Consider the following 17,062-nt stretch of genomic DNA (forward strand, 5'->3'; position numbering starts at 1 on the left):
TATCAAAACTGCTGTAAGAACAGCGTCTGCTTCAGGCTGAGGGAATCAGCCCAGACACCTGCATCGGTCAAGGGGGGAGAGCTGGGGAAAGGCTGGGTGCTGGGTGGCATCCTGAATCAGGGTGTCCAACTCTCCTCCTTCCTTCAAAATTCCACCCAGCCCTGCCTGTACCCATCCCCCCCCCTGCTCTAAGTGGAACTACAGAAACCCCATCGACACCGGCCCCTCAATGACAGACGCACACACAGAGCTCCACACCTTTTGGGTTGGTTGGTTGGTTTTGTTTTTTTGTTTTTTGTTTGGGTTTTTTTTTTCCACTGTGGATGTTGTACCAGTTTTATTGGTAAAATTAACATGAAGCCTCACAAACGCTGGAACATGCTTTTCCTTTTAAAGAATTTCCACTGGACCTTAATGGTGAGCATCCAGTCGTTGACATATAAACTCTTACAAGCTGATGTGCACACGTGCGCCTGGGGGAGACGGTGGCAGCGTCCTGGTGTCAGGGATGGTTTCTGCGCGATGCACTGGGAGCCCACAATTCATTTGCCAGCCTTCTGGGCCTTCTGGGCAGACTTGGTGACTTTACCAGCCCCACCGCTCTTCTTCTCCACGTTCTTGATCACGCCCACGGCCACAGTCTGCCGCATGTCACGGACAGCGAAGCGGCCTGCGGGATGGAGAGCAGGGGGACGTGAGTGACACGCAGCTGCCTTGCCTGCCCTAAGGCTGAGGTCTTCTGGGTGGGTGATGGTGGGATCTACGCCCACCACTCGTGGTACCATATATCACCCCTGGCTTGGGAGCAGGTTCCTGAAGGAACAAGCCATGAGCCACCATGCCTCGCTCTGACCACCAAGCTAGCCCTGATGGTCCTCTCTGTTTAAATGACTTTAAATCACATCTGCTTTCTGCAAACTCCTGGCATTGCTAAGCTTGCAGATGTGCCACATCATCCATGGAAAGCATGGCACTTCCCTGCATTACAAGGTGACTGCTGCTGAGCAAACTTCACTCTTTCTTCTCCTGACCGGTTGTGTTTTAGGGCAGAGAGAGGGAAGCTGAAAAATGTTTCTGCATTCAGAAACTGTCGGGCTTTAGTAACCTTGAAGGAAAGGTCCTGTTGCTCCCAGAGAGAAAACCCTGCCTTTGGAAACCCAGCTCAGCAGAAAGCCCACCCCACCCCACCAGCCCTAACACATTCATGCATCAGTTTTGCACCTCCAGCACATGGGGGAGCAATAAAACTTTCCCAGCTCCCTCCCCAGTCTAACTGGTGGGGGATACTGGGAGAGGCTCAGCATGCCTGGTGTGAGCTCTACACCTGTAGAGCCTTTGTGCTCCTCTGCAGGAGACCTCCAAAGAGCCATTCCCTTACCAAGGGGTGGGTACTGGGAGAAGCTCTCCACACACATCGGCTTGCCGGGGATCATCTCCACGATGGCTGCATCCCCCGATTTCAGGGACTTGGGGTTGTCCTCCAGCTTCTTGCCAGAGCGTCGGTCAATCTTCTCCTTCAGCTCAGCAAACTTGCAGGCGATGTGTGCGGTGTGGCAGTCGATGACGGGCGAGTAGCCGGCGCTGATCTGGCCAGGGTGGTTCAGGATGATCACCTGGGGGACAGAGCAGTGTCAGGGCAAGGCTGGGAGCCGGAGGAGAGTGGCAAACCATGCACGGTGGCACCACCAGCTCTTGCTGACCTGAGATGTGAACTGCGCTGCCTCCTGCGGTGGGTCCGACTTGCTGTCCCCGCAGACATTCCCGCGGCGGATGTCCTTGACAGAGACGTTCTTCACATTGAAGCCAACATTGTCCCCAGGCAAAGCCTCACTCAGGGCCTCATGGTGCATCTCCACAGACTTCACCTCGGTGGTGATGTTCACAGGTGCAAAGGTGACCACCATGCCAGGTCGCAGGATGCCAGTCTCCACCCGGCCCACAGGGACTGTGCCAATCCCTGTGGAGACAAGGGCAGAGCAGAGCAAAATGTAACCTGCTTGGCATATTCCTGGGCCAGAGCCTGGCTGCAGCAAAAGCAAAACATCTTCAGTGGTTTTCACCAAAAATGGTATTTGCTTCTTGACCCAAACCCCCAAGCTTTTAGCAGCAAGATCAACGTTAGGGTCTTCAAAAATACCACCAGTCTGTCCTTTCTACCCGATGTTTTGTAAAAAATGAGTAACACCATAATCAGAAGACCCTGAGCAACGCACATACCCTGAAAGCTCTTCCTCTGTAGCAGTGGTGGAGTTCCCTACATGGAGGACTGGGCACATCACAGCTTGTGTGCAACAGGTTGCTCCAAATCCTTGATGGCCACACCATCAGCATGGGACAAGGCCCAAAAGTGACAAAGAATGAGGGTGGCTTTTTAAATGAAGGGGACCTTTTATACCCTGTGTCATTATAAGACTTTGGGAAAGCTCACCTTTGGAGTCAGGTAAAGAATCGTTAAGAGAAACAACCTTGAAAAGAGGTTGGCTGGACCTGTCTGCTCCTCCACATCCACACTTCTGCCTCCCTTCCTCCCTCCCCATGGTGTCTCTGCTCTCTAAGGACCTGCCTTATGGTAAACCCAAATCTCTTTGTCCCAGCTGAGCTAGGGGAGGACACAGACCTGCTCATGACCTTTCATCTCCATTGCAAACAGAAGACCGCATTAAAAAGCCTGCTAAAACCTATGTTCGATCCCCACCTGGTTTCTGCAGTGCATGCGTCCTTGGAAAAGTGTGGAAAAGGGCTAGAAATGGCTGTGCCTGCCTGATCCAGCAGCCCAGGAGTCAGCAGGGCTGCCTGCTGCTGCCAGCAGGTCAGAGAGCTCACAGGGTATTTATAGTTCAGAAAAGCGTCCCCATCACCACTCCAGAGGGAAGGGGAGACGAGCTGGCCGCTGCACTCCCTACATGGCTGGTGCCATGGGCCAGCTCAGCAGACAGAGGTGCCGATGATGGACACCAGCATTTGGGAAGCATAGGCAGACCGCGGCCAAGGTGCCGCACACCAGCCTCATCAGTGGCCCCGCCGCTGGTCTTGTCCCTCATCTGAGTCCCAGCATGGCTTTTGCTGCCTCCGACTTGCCTTGCTAGCCATGGCCTCTGGGACAACTGAATCTGCAGCCATTCTGGCACTGCACGTTCCCTGGGGAGAGCTCATAAACCTGCTGCTCCTCTCCATTCCCTGGACACCTTTGGGCACATCTACCCCCACCCCAGACAGCCCAATCTCTAATGGGGTCTTTGCCCTGGAGCTGCCACCCTCCTCCCCAGCATTATCTCAAGTTTGAAGAATTCAATCCCTCCAGTTTCCCAGTATCTGGAAATGTCATTCCCAAACTCCCATGGAATGAAGACTCCAGTTAAAGCAGAAGGAAGAGGGATATGCTCACCTCCAATCTTGTAGACGTCCTGGAGGGGCAGGCGCAGGGGTTTATCTGTGGGGCGAGTTGGGGGCAGGATGGTGTCCAGGGCCTCCAAGAGGGACACCCCGCTGGCGTTGCCTTCCTTGCGCTCCACCTTCCAGCCTTTGAACCAAGGCATCTGGAAACACAGCAGCAACAACATAGAATCATGGAACGGTTTGGGTTGGAAGGGACCTTAAAGACCATCTCATTCCAACCCCCATGCGATGGGCAGGGACACCTCCCACTAGACAAAGTTGCTCCAAGCCCCATCCAGCCTGGCCTTGAACACTTCCAACATGCACCAAGTGTGCCTGTCCTCAGCTTCCAGAGGTGACCCCAGAGAGACGTCCCACCAGGACAGCCTTCATGGAGTCAGTCCAGCCATGTCCTGGCTTTACCTGGGGACTTCTTTCCACTTCACCATCCCTGCAGGCTTATCTGCACCCCTTTACTTGATCTCCCCCCGCCTCTCTTCTAGAAACATGAAAAACATCCATTAACAGTAGAAAAAGGATGGAAGTGGTTAAAGCCAGCAAATTCACAGCCCACTTCCAACACCAACAAACAGGCGCTGTGCCAGGCCTGGATCCTGCCTTCCAACCATGCCTCCAGCACAGGGACCACAGGGTCTCCAGCCAAATCCCAGCTAAAGCACTCAACCTTCAGTCCTGGGAACCAAGTTTCTTCAAAGTGAGCCCCAGAAAGACACTTTTCCTTGCTCGCTCCTTCTGTCATCCCTCCAGGGTTTGAATTTTAAACCCTGGCTTGGAAGGATGCTGGAAACCCAGCACTTGCACTAGGGCTGCTGAGAGGCAGGATCGTTTTTCACAGATGCTCTCTGCTCCTGCCCTAAATTGGACCTTTGAAGCTAAAATTGGCCAGAAAAGAGGCAGAGAGGTATGGAAACGTGCTCAGCAGAGGCCATGCTTTGATGCAGGGAAAAGCAGTGCTTTCTTGGGGTGATGCTGCACATTTGGAACCTGTAGCAATGCCTGGGGCTTGCTGGCAAGAAAAATTCAGTCCCGGGTCTGAAACAACCCTGATACAACAAAGAGAGATCAGAGCCTGAGAGATCATTCCCCCTTCCTCTGCACAGAGAGGTTCAGACAATGTTTTCCCACTCAGATGTAAAATGCTGCCCACGTGCCCCAGCTCCATCACGCACATTATGGATGTGGCTTCTCTCTTAAGCACCAACAGCAGTGGCATAGTGCAGTGGGCACGGGGCTGGGGGGGAAATGGGACCCCCAAAGCACCCCTGGCTTCACAGCCATCTCTGGAGGGGACAGCTATGCCAAGGCTGGTTTCCTACCCCACAGTCTGTGCCTCTTTTGGGAAGGAGCAAGGGAAAGAGCTGAGTCCAGCCAGGGGATTCAGCCTGTATCGAACATGCTCAGGTCAGCCCCCTTCAGAGGGTCACATCTGACATCAATTGTCTTCCTTGGTGACAGTGGCAGGAGAAGCCTGGGGACACTTTTGCAGAGGGATCCTTCCCAGGGCACTGCAGCTATCAGCCAGCCCCAGCACCACGCTAACAGCTTGGTGAAATGTTAAATCCACCCAGATGGTGACGGAGCCGCATGTGATGCGCAGGATGACTCAGACCTTCCCTCCAGCCTGCTGTTGCATGGCCCAAAACGCCGCGCAGGTGCCCATGGGAGCAGCTGCCCCCGGCAGCCAGCTGCCTGAAGGCTCTGCTCTTGAGGGTGACGGCCACCACGTGCCCTGCAGCACTGGCGCCTCTGTCCCTGCACGGCTTGGGGACATGGGAAAATGGCAACCTCTGCCCGTGATGCCTGGCTGTCAGAGCCATGCTTGTTCCTTTTGATGCTTTATCCAGGAAACTTCTGACATCCCAAGAATCACGTAAAAGATGCGCTTTGACACCTTCTGGGAGCAAATCCGCCTCAGCATGGCCCCAGGGTGAGAAGCTTCTGCAAAACCTGGTTTGTGCTGCCTCCTAAGGCCACCCAAGTAAAACCTCTTATGTATTCCTCAAATCTGCTTCCCAAAGAGCAATTGCTATTCCACCACTCCTATGGCAAAAGCAGGATTGGACCAAACGGCACAGCCAGAGTAAACTGAAGGCTCAAGCCCCCATAAATAACAGCTGAGCTCCAACTCTTCTGCACCCCAAGTGCATTTTACAGAACAGTTGCCCTTCTCTGACTTTACCCAGACCGTGAGCATCCCAACTCAGCCACCGCACACACCCCAACGCTGAGGCTGCAGCCCCAGGCCCCCACACTCCCTTGCACCGCAGGCTGGGTGCACTTGAGTTGCAGCATCCCACGGGGTGAAAGTCTCCCAAACCACATTGAATGGCCCAGTTCTGCTGGTGGCAGCACCAGGAAGATGGCTTCACATAAACCCCCATTTGCCAAAAAGCTCTCAAACGTCAAACTTTGATGCAAGAGTGCAGCCCAGCCATCATTTTTTGCAGCTGGCCTTGGGCTGCTGTGCAACAGGGACATGGGCTGGACTCTCCCACGCAGAGCTGGCTCCAGCCTGGTGTACCACCGCACCTCCCCTCGCCCAGAGGTGACAGGAGCTATAGGGATGTCACAGCTTTTAACCCCCACTTTCTGATAAGTCCCCTCACAGTCAGACAAGTCACTTGACTGTCTTAGGCTTTAGTGAAACCCCACCAGAAAGTATGAGTGGAAAAAAAAGAGCTCTTTCAGGTCAGGAACGAGAAGAGAGGTATCTGCACCAGCTTCCTGCTCAAGCGTCCCTAGATGTGGTGCAGCATGGGGAGGAGAAATCTGTTCCAAGCCAGTGTCCTGGCAAAGGCAGGATGGGAACCTCCTGGGGACCACAGCATGGGGAGGACCCTGCACCCTCCCTGGCAAAGCTCATGCTGATCCAGACCTCTGGCCAGGCTCTCTTCCCAATTCCTGATCTCAGGCAGTTCTTGGGTACCCACCCTGAGGCCAGCTGCCTCCTTACGGCAAAGGGGCAAGTTTTGGCTACTGCCTTCCCTTGGGCAGCACATCGCATTGAGAACATGCTCTGAGACCCATCCGGAGGAAGGGGGCCAGCGAGCCCCATCCTGCTCTGTGCCTCCCCTTTGCAGCCTATTAATAGGAGAATTGTTTGGGATCATCTTCCCGGCCCAGCAGCTGCTGACATTTGGAGCCTGTCTGATTTGAGGCACCCAGGAACTATGCGGCTGGGTTTGGCATGGCCGCAACTGACCTTTATCCCAGCTCTGCTCTGCAGGGGACAGGAACCTCCCAAGCACCCCAAAAATTCCTCCCTCCCAAGTCAGACCCAAGGGAGTTGCCTTTCCCGTGCAAAGGCTGTGAGCTGTGTTTCATGACTGTGTGAACTTGCACTGCAGCACCCCTCTAGCTCAGGCTTGTGATCCCTGCCCTCCCTCACTTGCTGCTATACTCGTACATTGCCTCCCTCGATATAGAGCCCTGACCCGTAATCCACAGGTGAAGTCCTAACGTCCCCTTAGGCATTACGTTTCCCATTGGTTTCACAAGAGGTTGCTGAGGGGTTCTGGTCTGAGCGCCTTGCTCAAGGTTGCCCAGAAGCCAGCAGAAGGGCAGGGACCTTCCTCTGGCCAGAACTTTCCAGCCCATCATTTCTTTAGAAGACTAAAGCTGGGGTAGCTTTTTCCCCCCCAAAAAAGTGTTGGAATAAATGTTATCGGCAGCATGTCTGCTGAGAAGCCTCCATCCTTCCTCAAGCTCTTCTTTCTCCCCATATGAAATAATGGCGTGGGCCCACCCAGAGCACCCTGCCTTTGTAACCCCGCCACCACCAAGGCATGGAGGGAGAGGCACCGTAAAAATCAACTGGACGAGGAGCAGCCCCAAATGGATGCTCTAGGAAACCATGGGTTTGGCCAAAGAAACCTGGTACCTCCACGAGAAAAAGTCACCTTAAGAAGTGAGATCCCAGCACTGAAACTGGAGGTTTGGCTGCCACAGCGGCATACAGCACCGCTGGGAAAGGGCACCTGATGCCCAGCACAGGGGAACCTGGCTGCGTGGTGAGCGCTGTTCCGAGCCTGTCACCAGACTGTGTTGTTTCCCCCAGAAAACAATGCCCTAAACCCACACATGATGCTCCTGCTGAGAGTAACAATTGCTGTGGAAGGCTCTAACATCACCATGGGACTGACGATGCGAAACCTTCAAATCACATCCCAGAAGCAAAGCCACACAGATCATCCTCTGGAGATGCTCAAGGTTAGCTGCCGGGATGTCTGGCTACGGTACAGCGACCAGTGTGCCCACGAACAGTGCGCCCATTCATCCCGGCTCAGCGCACTCTGAGCTACGTGACAAACACATCTATGCTGGCAACACGGGCCATTACACGCGATGGGCGCACGAAACGTGTCTGCGGTTTTCAGAGCACGGAGGTCAGCTTCAGCCTGAATCGGGACAGCTGGGGTGGGGGGAAAGTCTCACACAGCACACACTTACGTTGGGAGAGGGCTCCAGCATGTTGTCTCCATGCCAGCCCGAGATGGGCACGAAGGGAACTGTGGCTGGGTTGTAGCCGATCTTCTTGATGTAGGCGCTGACCTCCTTGACGATCTCATCATAGCGTTTCTCGCTGTATGGGGGCTCTGTGGAATCCATCTTGTTGATGCCCACAATAAGCTGCTTCACCCCCAGGGTGTAAGCCAGCAGGGCGTGCTCACGGGTCTGCCCGTTCTTGGAGATGCCGGCTTCAAATTCACCGACACCGGCGGCAACAATCAGGACGGCGCAGTCAGCCTGGGAGGAGAGAGCTAATGAATTGCTCCTGCCCCCAGAGACCGTTGCTCCTGGTGACACCCCTAAGAGCTCTGAGTAAGCCCCAGATGAGCTCTACTCATAGCGTGGGCAGGGTCCCTGCCAGCTGCTACCCATAACCCTTCCGATCTACCTCAAAACTGACCAAACTGTGTTATTTCAGACTTGCCAAATGCGCATGGCTTTGCAACATGGGTTGGAAACCAGGGTGGGTCCCTCCAGCTGCATGACCCTAAGCAGGACCTCGTCTTGATCACCCAGGGCTGCACAGACGAGACCTTATCTGAAGCCCTACTGAAGTCTTGCAAATAATCTGCCTGGGTGACGAGTGAGACTCCAGCCATGGAAACTGCTCCCCAGATTCCCTCTGTACCCAGCGCCCAGAGCAGAAGCTGCCTGGTTTTGACAGAAAGCCATGCCCAGCCCAACTGGCATCACAATGGGGACCTCGCTAGACAGGCAGCGAGGCTCATCCAGCACCCACAGCCCACGGGGAGATGCAGGCGTGTCCTGCAGTGCAACGAGGGGAAACCACTCTACCCTGGAAGGTGGAGTTTGGCAATGGGATGTGGTTTATGGGACAGCTCTTTCAAGGAAAGGGAAGGAGAAAAGATCCATGGAGTCTCCTTGAGTCAATAACACCTAACGGATTGTTTAAAGTTTCTTGTATAACTCAGCGGGCCAAGGCTAAAATAACGTGGAAATCTCACACAGAGGCCTGTAGCTCACAGCATCCCACCTCCCAGAGAGGCCACATTCATCCTCACCTCCTCCACGTAGGGGAAATGGGGTGGAGAAACAATGTTTTTGTGCTCAAGGAGGCCCTTTCTCCTAGATGCCCAGGGAGGTGCAGGACCACTGTGGCATGCTGGGTCTGCTGCTGCTACCCAGCCTCTTGCGTGGACCCTACCCAACATTCTTTGATGTCTGCTGCCTCAGCTACCAACCTCCAAAAGGATTCCAACAGCATCTACACGACCCTGGTCTTGTCAGCAAGTCTCAGCTTCCAACTTCCAGCAGCTCCCCACCCCCGGCCACCATTTCTTACCTGGGAAGTCCCGGTGATCATGTTCTTGATGAAGTCCCTGTGGCCAGGTGCGTCAATGATGGTGATGTAGTACTTGGTGGTCTCAAACTTCCACAGCGAGATGTCAATGGTGATGCCACGCTCACGCTCGGCCTTCAGCTTGTCCAGCACCCAGGCATATTTGAAGGACCCCTTCCCCATCTGGCCAACACAAAGGCAAGAGCCAGTGAGAAACCCGCCACAGCGCTGGTGCTGGCAACCCACCCTCTAGTCACATCCCAAGCTCACGTAGGCAGAGGGTCACATTGGAATCATTGAAGACAAAATTCCCTAAATTCAATGGCAGGTGTGATATATTTACTAATAAATACAGGTGAAAGGAGATACTGCTCTCAACACATTCCTCGACAAGATGGAGGAGAGGCTGGAAGAAGAACCATGAAGTGAATTTGTGAGCGGGGCTGGACGGGCAGGAGCTGGAACAAGTGACCCATGAGGTCTCCATGAAACACCATGGTCCTGCAGTGTTGCTGGGAAATCATACTGCTTTAGAACTATAGAGCAATGCTGGAAAGCTTCTTCTTGTTGCATTTTAATCTGTTAACTGAGCCTGTGAGACAGCTGATTTTGGGAAAGGGCATCGCTGCTTGAGTAAGCCCATAACTGGCAGGGGTATAGGATGGGAATGGGTTAAAAGCAAATGAAATGTGAGCTGGTTGCTATGAGCAGAAGAGAAACGTGATTGATTTTTGCCACAGTGTGTGCAAATTCACACGAGAAGCTACTGTGAGCTGCAGCCAGACCAACTGTTGTTGCCAAATGGCCAAAATCTCAGCCAGCATTGTAATGCATAAAATTGTGCTGGGTGAGATTAGCTACAGCAAATCTCTGTTCTGCAATAAAGCACATTCCTTGATAAAACCAGTGTCACTTCTGAACCGCTTTCTCCTTTGGATCAGTGTCCTTGGACATCATGACAGCAGGGAGAGCTGGACTTCCCCACCCCCAGCAGCACGGTGGTGGTGCTTGCAGTCTGAGCTGGGTCCTGCCAACATGGAGATGGGGCAGGACAAGACCACCCCTTGCTGACCACACTGTATGCTGGGGCAGCCTGGGGAGCCTGGCTGAAGAAAAGGGTTAACGGCCATCGATCATCAGCTCTTGGCCTCAGACACAAGGGTTTTTTTTAAGACAGAAAATAGAATTTAGGTCATTTGTGGATGATTTCATGGGCTCCTATCCCTGTGCAAGGACAGAGCTGCAATCCCCACTCCCATCCCTCCATTGCAGTGTCCTCTGTGACCGCAGTTTCTTCTGGAATATCAATGCATAGAATTCATTCTGGCCAATTATAAATCACTGGTCCAGAGGGATGCGCTTCCTGATTGCGGGCAGCGAACGCTTCAGTGCTGATCCTCACCAAGGCAGCTAACAGCACCGCATCTAAAACTGTCCTGCCCACACTGTGCCTGGGTCCTGCGCTCCAGACCTGAGCCCAGCCAGCACAAGGAATTAATGACACCGGCCCCTTTACGTAACAGCCGAGCACCGCGATGACTTTGCAGCTTGCTCTGGAGGATTACCAACAAAATCCTAAAGCCAGGAGCAAGCCTCTCCCTCCTCAGAGGGGATGCCGGGTCAAGAGGGTGATGCCCCATCTCTGCGGGGCAGCTGTGAGCTCTCGTGCCTGCAGGAAGGGCAGTCAGGGGGTGGAAAAATCCAGAATCAGATCCCTGCTCCTAAGCATCCTCCTGGCATCAGCATCAGGCTTGGTGAGGGGGCAGAGCAGGAGCTAAGGGGTTAGCCCTTGTCAGCATGCACACTGGACCCCTCTCTTGCCAGGGGAAAAGGGAGGGGGTCATAAGAGGGTGCACATTTACTGCTGGAAATGGTGGAGACACACCGAGGAGCGAGGAACGGTGCATTTTGTGCACTGCACGAATAACGGGGAGTTCTCAGGCAGGAGCTCAGCCAGCACATCCCACAGCCTCTCACCTATCAGCAGCCTATTCCTTCACTTCTGGATGGGGAAACTGAGGCACGGAGCAGACCCCTGGCTCTCCCATGGGAGCCGAGTGGGAAACAGCACCTTATCGCAGGCAACCATGTCCCTGCACACAAACAGCCGGACATCTCATGTGACCCCCCCCAGAACCCGCCATCATACGTAACTCAAAGACAAACGAGATCCTTTATTTAGCAAACAGTTTCCCTCCTTTCACGGGGTATATTCAGTTACCCAGAGCTGTTGTTGAAGAAAACCAGGGTATTATCTAGCTTTGCACAATACCTTCCCTGTTCGGTGCCAGAAACAGCCTGATTTTCCTTCATTGAACCCCAGCAGAGGCACAGCTTTATGTGGAGACCACAAATAATGATTTTTTAAATATTTTTTTTTCTTTTTAACAGAACAGCTCTTCTTTTGGAGATACTGTTACCTCTGCCCTTGAGGCAAATGAAAAAGAGAAAAATCCTTGCTCTTTTCTCTTAAAAAAAAAAAAAAAAAGACTTTTTTTTTTTGTTGGCTTTTTGGGTGCACGCAGGCCTCCATTTCCTATGAATGCCACCTAATGGAAGAAAACCCTTCCCCAGCCCTGCATCAGAAAATGGAGTCTGTAAGCTCAGTCAATAGGCTATTAATAGCAGCTTCCAGTCCCTGCATATTCTGGCAAGTCAGTGAAAGTGTCTCTTCAATTAAAATAGCCACAATCACACCTACAATAACCTAATCACACCACATCTGATCTACAGGTAAAGGGGCAAAATACATGGAGGGATATCAGCAATCATTTTAAAACACAGGGGAGAAAGATCATTTTGTATGGAGGAGGAAGCTCTGCTTACAGGCTGGAAAAAGGGGCTGACAGGGAGGTAGGAAAATGGGTGGTTTAGCTCAGATGCTATCAGCAAATTAAAAGTGTTAAGACGGACAGACGGTAAAATTTCTAATCAAGAGTGGCAGCTCTGTAAACCTTCCCCCCCCCCCCTTGAGATATGAGATCTTGTCCAGAAAACGAGAAAAAAATACCTTTTTAAAAAAATTAAAAAAATAATTGAGGGATATCTGCATTAAAGCATTAAAGATTCCTGGAAGGATGACGACAAGCCATCTTCCGCAAACCAGCTCTGCCCTATCAATAACACAGCCAGGCTTTTCCTGGCTCACCCACCTCTCTAGAATTTACCATCATCAATTTCTGCGATCTTCAATTCACGTTTTCCTTCTCAAGACTATCTCTTCCTCTTTCATCTCTGTGTTTGCCACATTATAGGTATTGGGTGGTGCTTTACTGTGTGACAGCCTGCTAAATGCACGCACCATTAAATTGTATAAATTCTGCCATGATAAGAGTTAAACAAAAGAATTTAATTTAAATGCTCGTGCTTCATACAAGCTTTTCTGTATTAAAGGCTACCAATCAAGCTACACATCAGACCACCTGCCTGAGAAAACGGGAACGGAGTTTTTAACAAACTGTATCAAATGAGTGGTCCAGCTGACGCTGCACCTAGCAGGCACTGGAAGTAGATGCTTCAGAGTGAAATTCAGAGAGCCTCGCACTAAGCAGTGAGGGATTACCAGGTTTTCCTCCTCATGCATAATATTTTAGAAGGAATTTATAAATAAGGAATTTCATTCCCTGAAGCACCACGGCTTGTGGTTTTCCAGAATCCTGGCCATTACCACCGATTCTCTAACCCACCTCGCAGACCTCACCATGCCCCTGCCCTCATTAACCGCCTGCAGCAGGAAGTCCCCCAGCTCCAGAGAAGAGGGTGGCGAGTGCCCAAATGGCCTATTTTCCCAAGGCCAGAGAAGTCGGGAAGACCCAGGGGTGCAGAGGGGAAAAAAATAGATGGGAACAAAGGGAGAAAGAGAAGGTATGAGAAGGGCAGTGCCAGGAAAAGGGGAATATCGCCCACGGGACATTCGTGGGGCATCAGTGTGGAGCATCCCTGTGGGTGGGAGTGTGGGGCTGGGGGCACGCTGAGGGACGGGCTCCTCACCTCAGCAGCCTCCTTCTCAAATTTCTCAATGGTCCTTTTGTCAATGCCCCCGCATTTGTAGATGAGGTGCCCGGTGGTGGTGGATTTCCCAGAGTCCACATGCCCAATGACGACGATGTTGATATGCGTCTTCTCCTTCCCCATGCTGGTGGGCTACGCGGGGCTGGCCGGGGCGGGCGGCGGCGGGGAGGGCAGTGGCAACGCAGCTGCGTTTTTGGGGAGGCTGCAGGGGAAGAGGTGAGCACGTCAAAAAAGCCCCCATGACAGCACCCTCCCAGCCCATCGGGGATGGCTCTCCTCCCCTTGCCCCACCTTCCCGCTGGACCACGCGCCCCATCGCGGCTGGGGGTGCCCAGCCTCGTCTGGCAGCTCTGCCCGCGCTGGGACGGAGCCAGCCCACCCTGAAGGAGGCCAGCCGGGCTATTTCTGGCTGCCATGTACAGCCTCCAAGTCTCAGCAAGATGCCACAGTTTTCGGCATCTCGCCCTCCACCATCCTCCTGGAGACCCCCAGTTCCCAGGGCTACGTCATCGGTGCCTTGAAGGTGCCCTTCCTCCCTGGAAAAAAACCTTCCTCCAGCTCAGGGCTGCTACTGCTGCCTTCTCGGTCTTTCCAAACCCAAGGGCATCTCCTCCATGTTGTGGGTGCCCTGGGAGGAGCTGTGGGTGCCCGTCGGTGCAGGGTGCCCTCGCCGCTCCCCAGCCGTGCATGGTTCGGGTGACAACATGGTGTCCGCAAAATGGGACAGACAAAAATAGCCCTCGCCCGCTCCCCGCGCAGGGCTGCTAAGGGCAGGGCTGCCCGGAGCTGGGTGGCACGGGCTGGGGGCTGGGGGGGCTATTATATTTTGCTGCCATGAACCTGGATGGAACAGAGGGAGGAGGCTAAAAAACACAAATCGATTTATCCGGGGAAGCTGTTCTGGCATCTCCCAGCGTTACCATGGCTCTGCGGCTGCTACACAAACCCAGCACAATTAGGAGCTTTAATTTGACGTCTAATAAAATCCAATTTTATGAATCTGCCCATAAAAGCAAAGGAGGTCAGGAGGAGTTTGCTGCTCTAATAGTGATTCAGTCATGCGGGAAATAATATCTGCTGCCAGAAGCCCCCCTGGGCAGCAAAAGCCCCGGTGCCCCCTCCCTCTCCTGCAGCACCCCCCTCCCCTGCTTCCCCCTCCCCCTCCTGCAGCCCCCACCCGGCTCTGGCCGTTTTGCACCGCAGCGATGCCCGGTGCCCCGCGGCGCCCACCCCCGGGCGGGGACCCCCGCCCGGGCGCACCCCAGCACCCAGGCTGGCAGGTGCGGGGTCGCTTTGCGAATCGCGGATTTATTTTATCTTTTTACTCCCCCCCCCCCCCCCCCCAAGGGGCTAAAGGCTGGGGGGGGGGGGGGGGGGGGCGGTATTTCCCACCTGCGGGAAGCGGCACCTGCGGGATGAAGGAATGGCCCAGCTCCATCCTCCCCCTCGCCGGGGGTCCCCCTGCCCCGGGGCCGGCAGCACCCCATGCACGCACAGCGCGGGGGGGGCGCTGACCCCTCTCAGGACCCCCCCCAGCCCGGTGCCCCCCGCCCCGTTGTGGAGCGGCCCCATCCCGGCCGGGGGGCCCGGAGCTCTTACCGGAGCGGCGGTCGGGGCGGCAGAGGCTGCCAGCTTGGGCTCCGGCGGCTTTATCTCCCCGGGAGGGGCCCACCTATTGACGGCGGCAGCGCAATGCAGCGGCCCCCCCGCACTACGGCAATGCGGTACCGGGCGGGGGAGGAGGAGGCGCCGGGGGGAGGAGGAGGAGGAGAAGGAGGAGGAGGGAGCGAGCGAGCGAGCCAGGCGGGGGGGATGTTGAAGAGACGGGGAACGGGGCTGGGAGGAAGGGAAGGTGGAGGGATGGAGAGATGGGGGGGGGGGAGATGGAGGGGGGGGAAGGTGGAAGGATGGGAGATAAAGGGATGGGAGGAAGATGGAGGGATGGGGAGAACAGAGGGATGGGAGAAACGGAGGGGGGGGGAAACGGAGGGGGGGAAGGTGGAGGGGTAGGAAGGTGGAAGACTGAAAGACTGTTTGGAGAGAGACATCAGGATGGAAGACAGAGGGATGGGAGGAAGGTGAAAGGATAAAAGATGGAGAGAGGAGAAATGGAAGATGAAGGTGTGGGGGGGAGACGGAGGGATGGGGGAGATGGAGAGGAAGGGCTTTTTGGAAGACAGGGGAAAGGATGGCAGGGCTGGTCCAGGGACAGTGGTGCAGATGGAGGCCAAGTGGGGCTCAGACCCCCTGTGGCAGCCTGGGGATGGAGGGACAGGACTGGAACTGGAGGGGGGGGGCAGGGCCAGCCAGGGCCACAGCCTTATACCACAGCTCCTGCCCTGTGCCCAGTCTGACCGGTGGTGCAGAAGAGCTGTTTTCCCACAGGTGCTGGGAGAAGAGGGATCCCTGCAGGGTACATGGGGCAAACACGTACCAGGGCAGAGCCCCACAGGCACTGACCCACATTTCTGCCTCGGTGGAAATGCCTTAGCCCGGAAGCAAACAGCAAAATAAGGGACAAATAGAGCAAAACAGATTTCTGCACCTGCAACATGTATGTTGGCTGCTCAGGAATCTGTGGTTTATTAACATCATCTCATTTAATGGGAGGTGGGGTTCAAGCCCTAGGAGGATGAGGAAACCATAAGTAATCTCCTTCGGTAATACATGAAACTTTCTGTGCATAAAAAAAACAACATGTAGTGGTCAGAATAATTATACTTGTGTCAGCTGTGCAATTACAAGGCTAATGTAACATTTTTTGTGTCCCAAAGCCAAATATAGGTCAAAAGAAAGCTAATTTTGATTTAAGCTGTCATAGCCCAGGCCAGTTTTATGGCCCAGACCATCCTTTCAGGGAATTTAATAGCTAAATCAGGTACCCTCAGGTACTCTTATGAAGATACTCTTACCTTCATAGCCTAAGGGTTAAAAACTTATACATCATGTAGATTAAAATGTTACTAACCTCTCATTAATACTTAAAGGGAGACTTTTATTTTTTTCTGAATGTTATAGTTCATTGGTATTTTCTTAGAAATATGATAGGAAAGATATCTTTTACTTTTATGCAGCATTCCTTGCGCAACATAAAATGCACTGAGTGCCAGAAAAAATAAAAATAAACTTCCAAGAGGAAGGCTCTAAGACAGCATTTAAAGGGATTGACCAAGCCTTCTTGTGGGACAGAAGTAGTAGCGTTACCCCAAGTCTGGATGTGCCGGGGATGGACACCAAGTGTGACAACGCGTAGAGGGGATGGGTATATAGATCCTTTATTCTTCCTATCCAGATGTTAGTACTTTGCCGAAAAATAAACTCCCAAGGGCTGCAGGCAGCCTGGGAACTGCCCTCAGCAGGGCAGAGACTGTGTTTGCTAATGAAGACTTTCAGCCTTCGCAGAGATGGAATAAATCCCAGGTCCCTGTGCCGCTTGGGCCAGGTGAGTGTGTGATGGAGCTCTCCTCTCTCCATTCCTTCTCCAGTAAAAAGAATTTGAATTTTCACCCCTTTTCCCAGGCAAGGAAAAGAGAAACGGACAGTGCACTGTGCTTTACTTCTACAGTGAAACAGAGCCTGATGGCCCAGCAGACTATAAATAGTGTGGGAGACAGGCAGGAGAGCGAGCTGTCAGACCTGGCTAATCCTGGCTCCGTCAAGCCACCCTGTGCCCAGCCTCCGGGAAGCTGAAAGCCCCAGCTGTGTGCCCAGGTCTCGCCAGTGCCTGGAGAAAAGGGCTTCGCTGAACGTGTGTGGTTCCTGTGAACCATCAAGTGCGATTGCCACACCCCAGTGGAACCATTTTCCCTCCTGGAAAATGATGGCAATCTGTCCTTAAATGTTCAG

At 53.6% G+C, this 17,062-nt stretch overlaps 1 protein-coding gene across 1 annotated transcript; it reads right to left on the reverse strand.

The window, feature by feature from the left end:
* Positions 1 to 259: 259 nt before the first annotated feature.
* On the reverse strand, positions 260 to 14,968 carry EEF1A2 (eukaryotic translation elongation factor 1 alpha 2). The gene is made up of 8 exons (XM_080404032.1): positions 14,816 to 14,968; positions 13,196 to 13,418; positions 9,209 to 9,388; positions 7,846 to 8,142; positions 3,386 to 3,536; positions 1,701 to 1,957; positions 1,379 to 1,613; positions 260 to 670 (listed from the first exon to the last, which is right to left on the reverse strand). Exons 2-8 carry the CDS (start codon positions 13,337 to 13,339, stop codon positions 543 to 545), a joined length of 1,392 nt encoding a protein of 463 aa, XP_080260158.1. The 5' UTR covers positions 13,340 to 13,418; positions 14,816 to 14,968; the 3' UTR covers positions 260 to 542.
* Positions 14,969 to 17,062: the final 2,094 nt, after the last annotated feature.

This window comes from Falco punctatus (genome assembly GCF_963210335.1).
Source record: "Falco punctatus genome assembly, chromosome: 10".
NCBI classification, from domain to species: Eukaryota; Metazoa; Chordata; class Aves; order Falconiformes; family Falconidae; genus Falco; species Falco punctatus.

Coding starts and splice junctions, on each gene's coding strand:
- EEF1A2 (XM_080404032.1), bottom strand. CDS start 13,339: ATGGGGAAGGAGAAGACGCATATCAACATCGTCGTCATTGGGCATGTG. Junction 9,389..13,195: donor TTGAGAAGGAGGCTGCTGAG/GTGAGGAGCCCG, acceptor TGTGTTGGCCAG/ATGGGGAAGGGGTCCTTCAA. Junction 8,143..9,208: donor TGATCACCGGGACTTCCCAG/GTAAGAAATGGT, acceptor CTCTCCTCCCAG/GCTGACTGCGCCGTCCTGAT.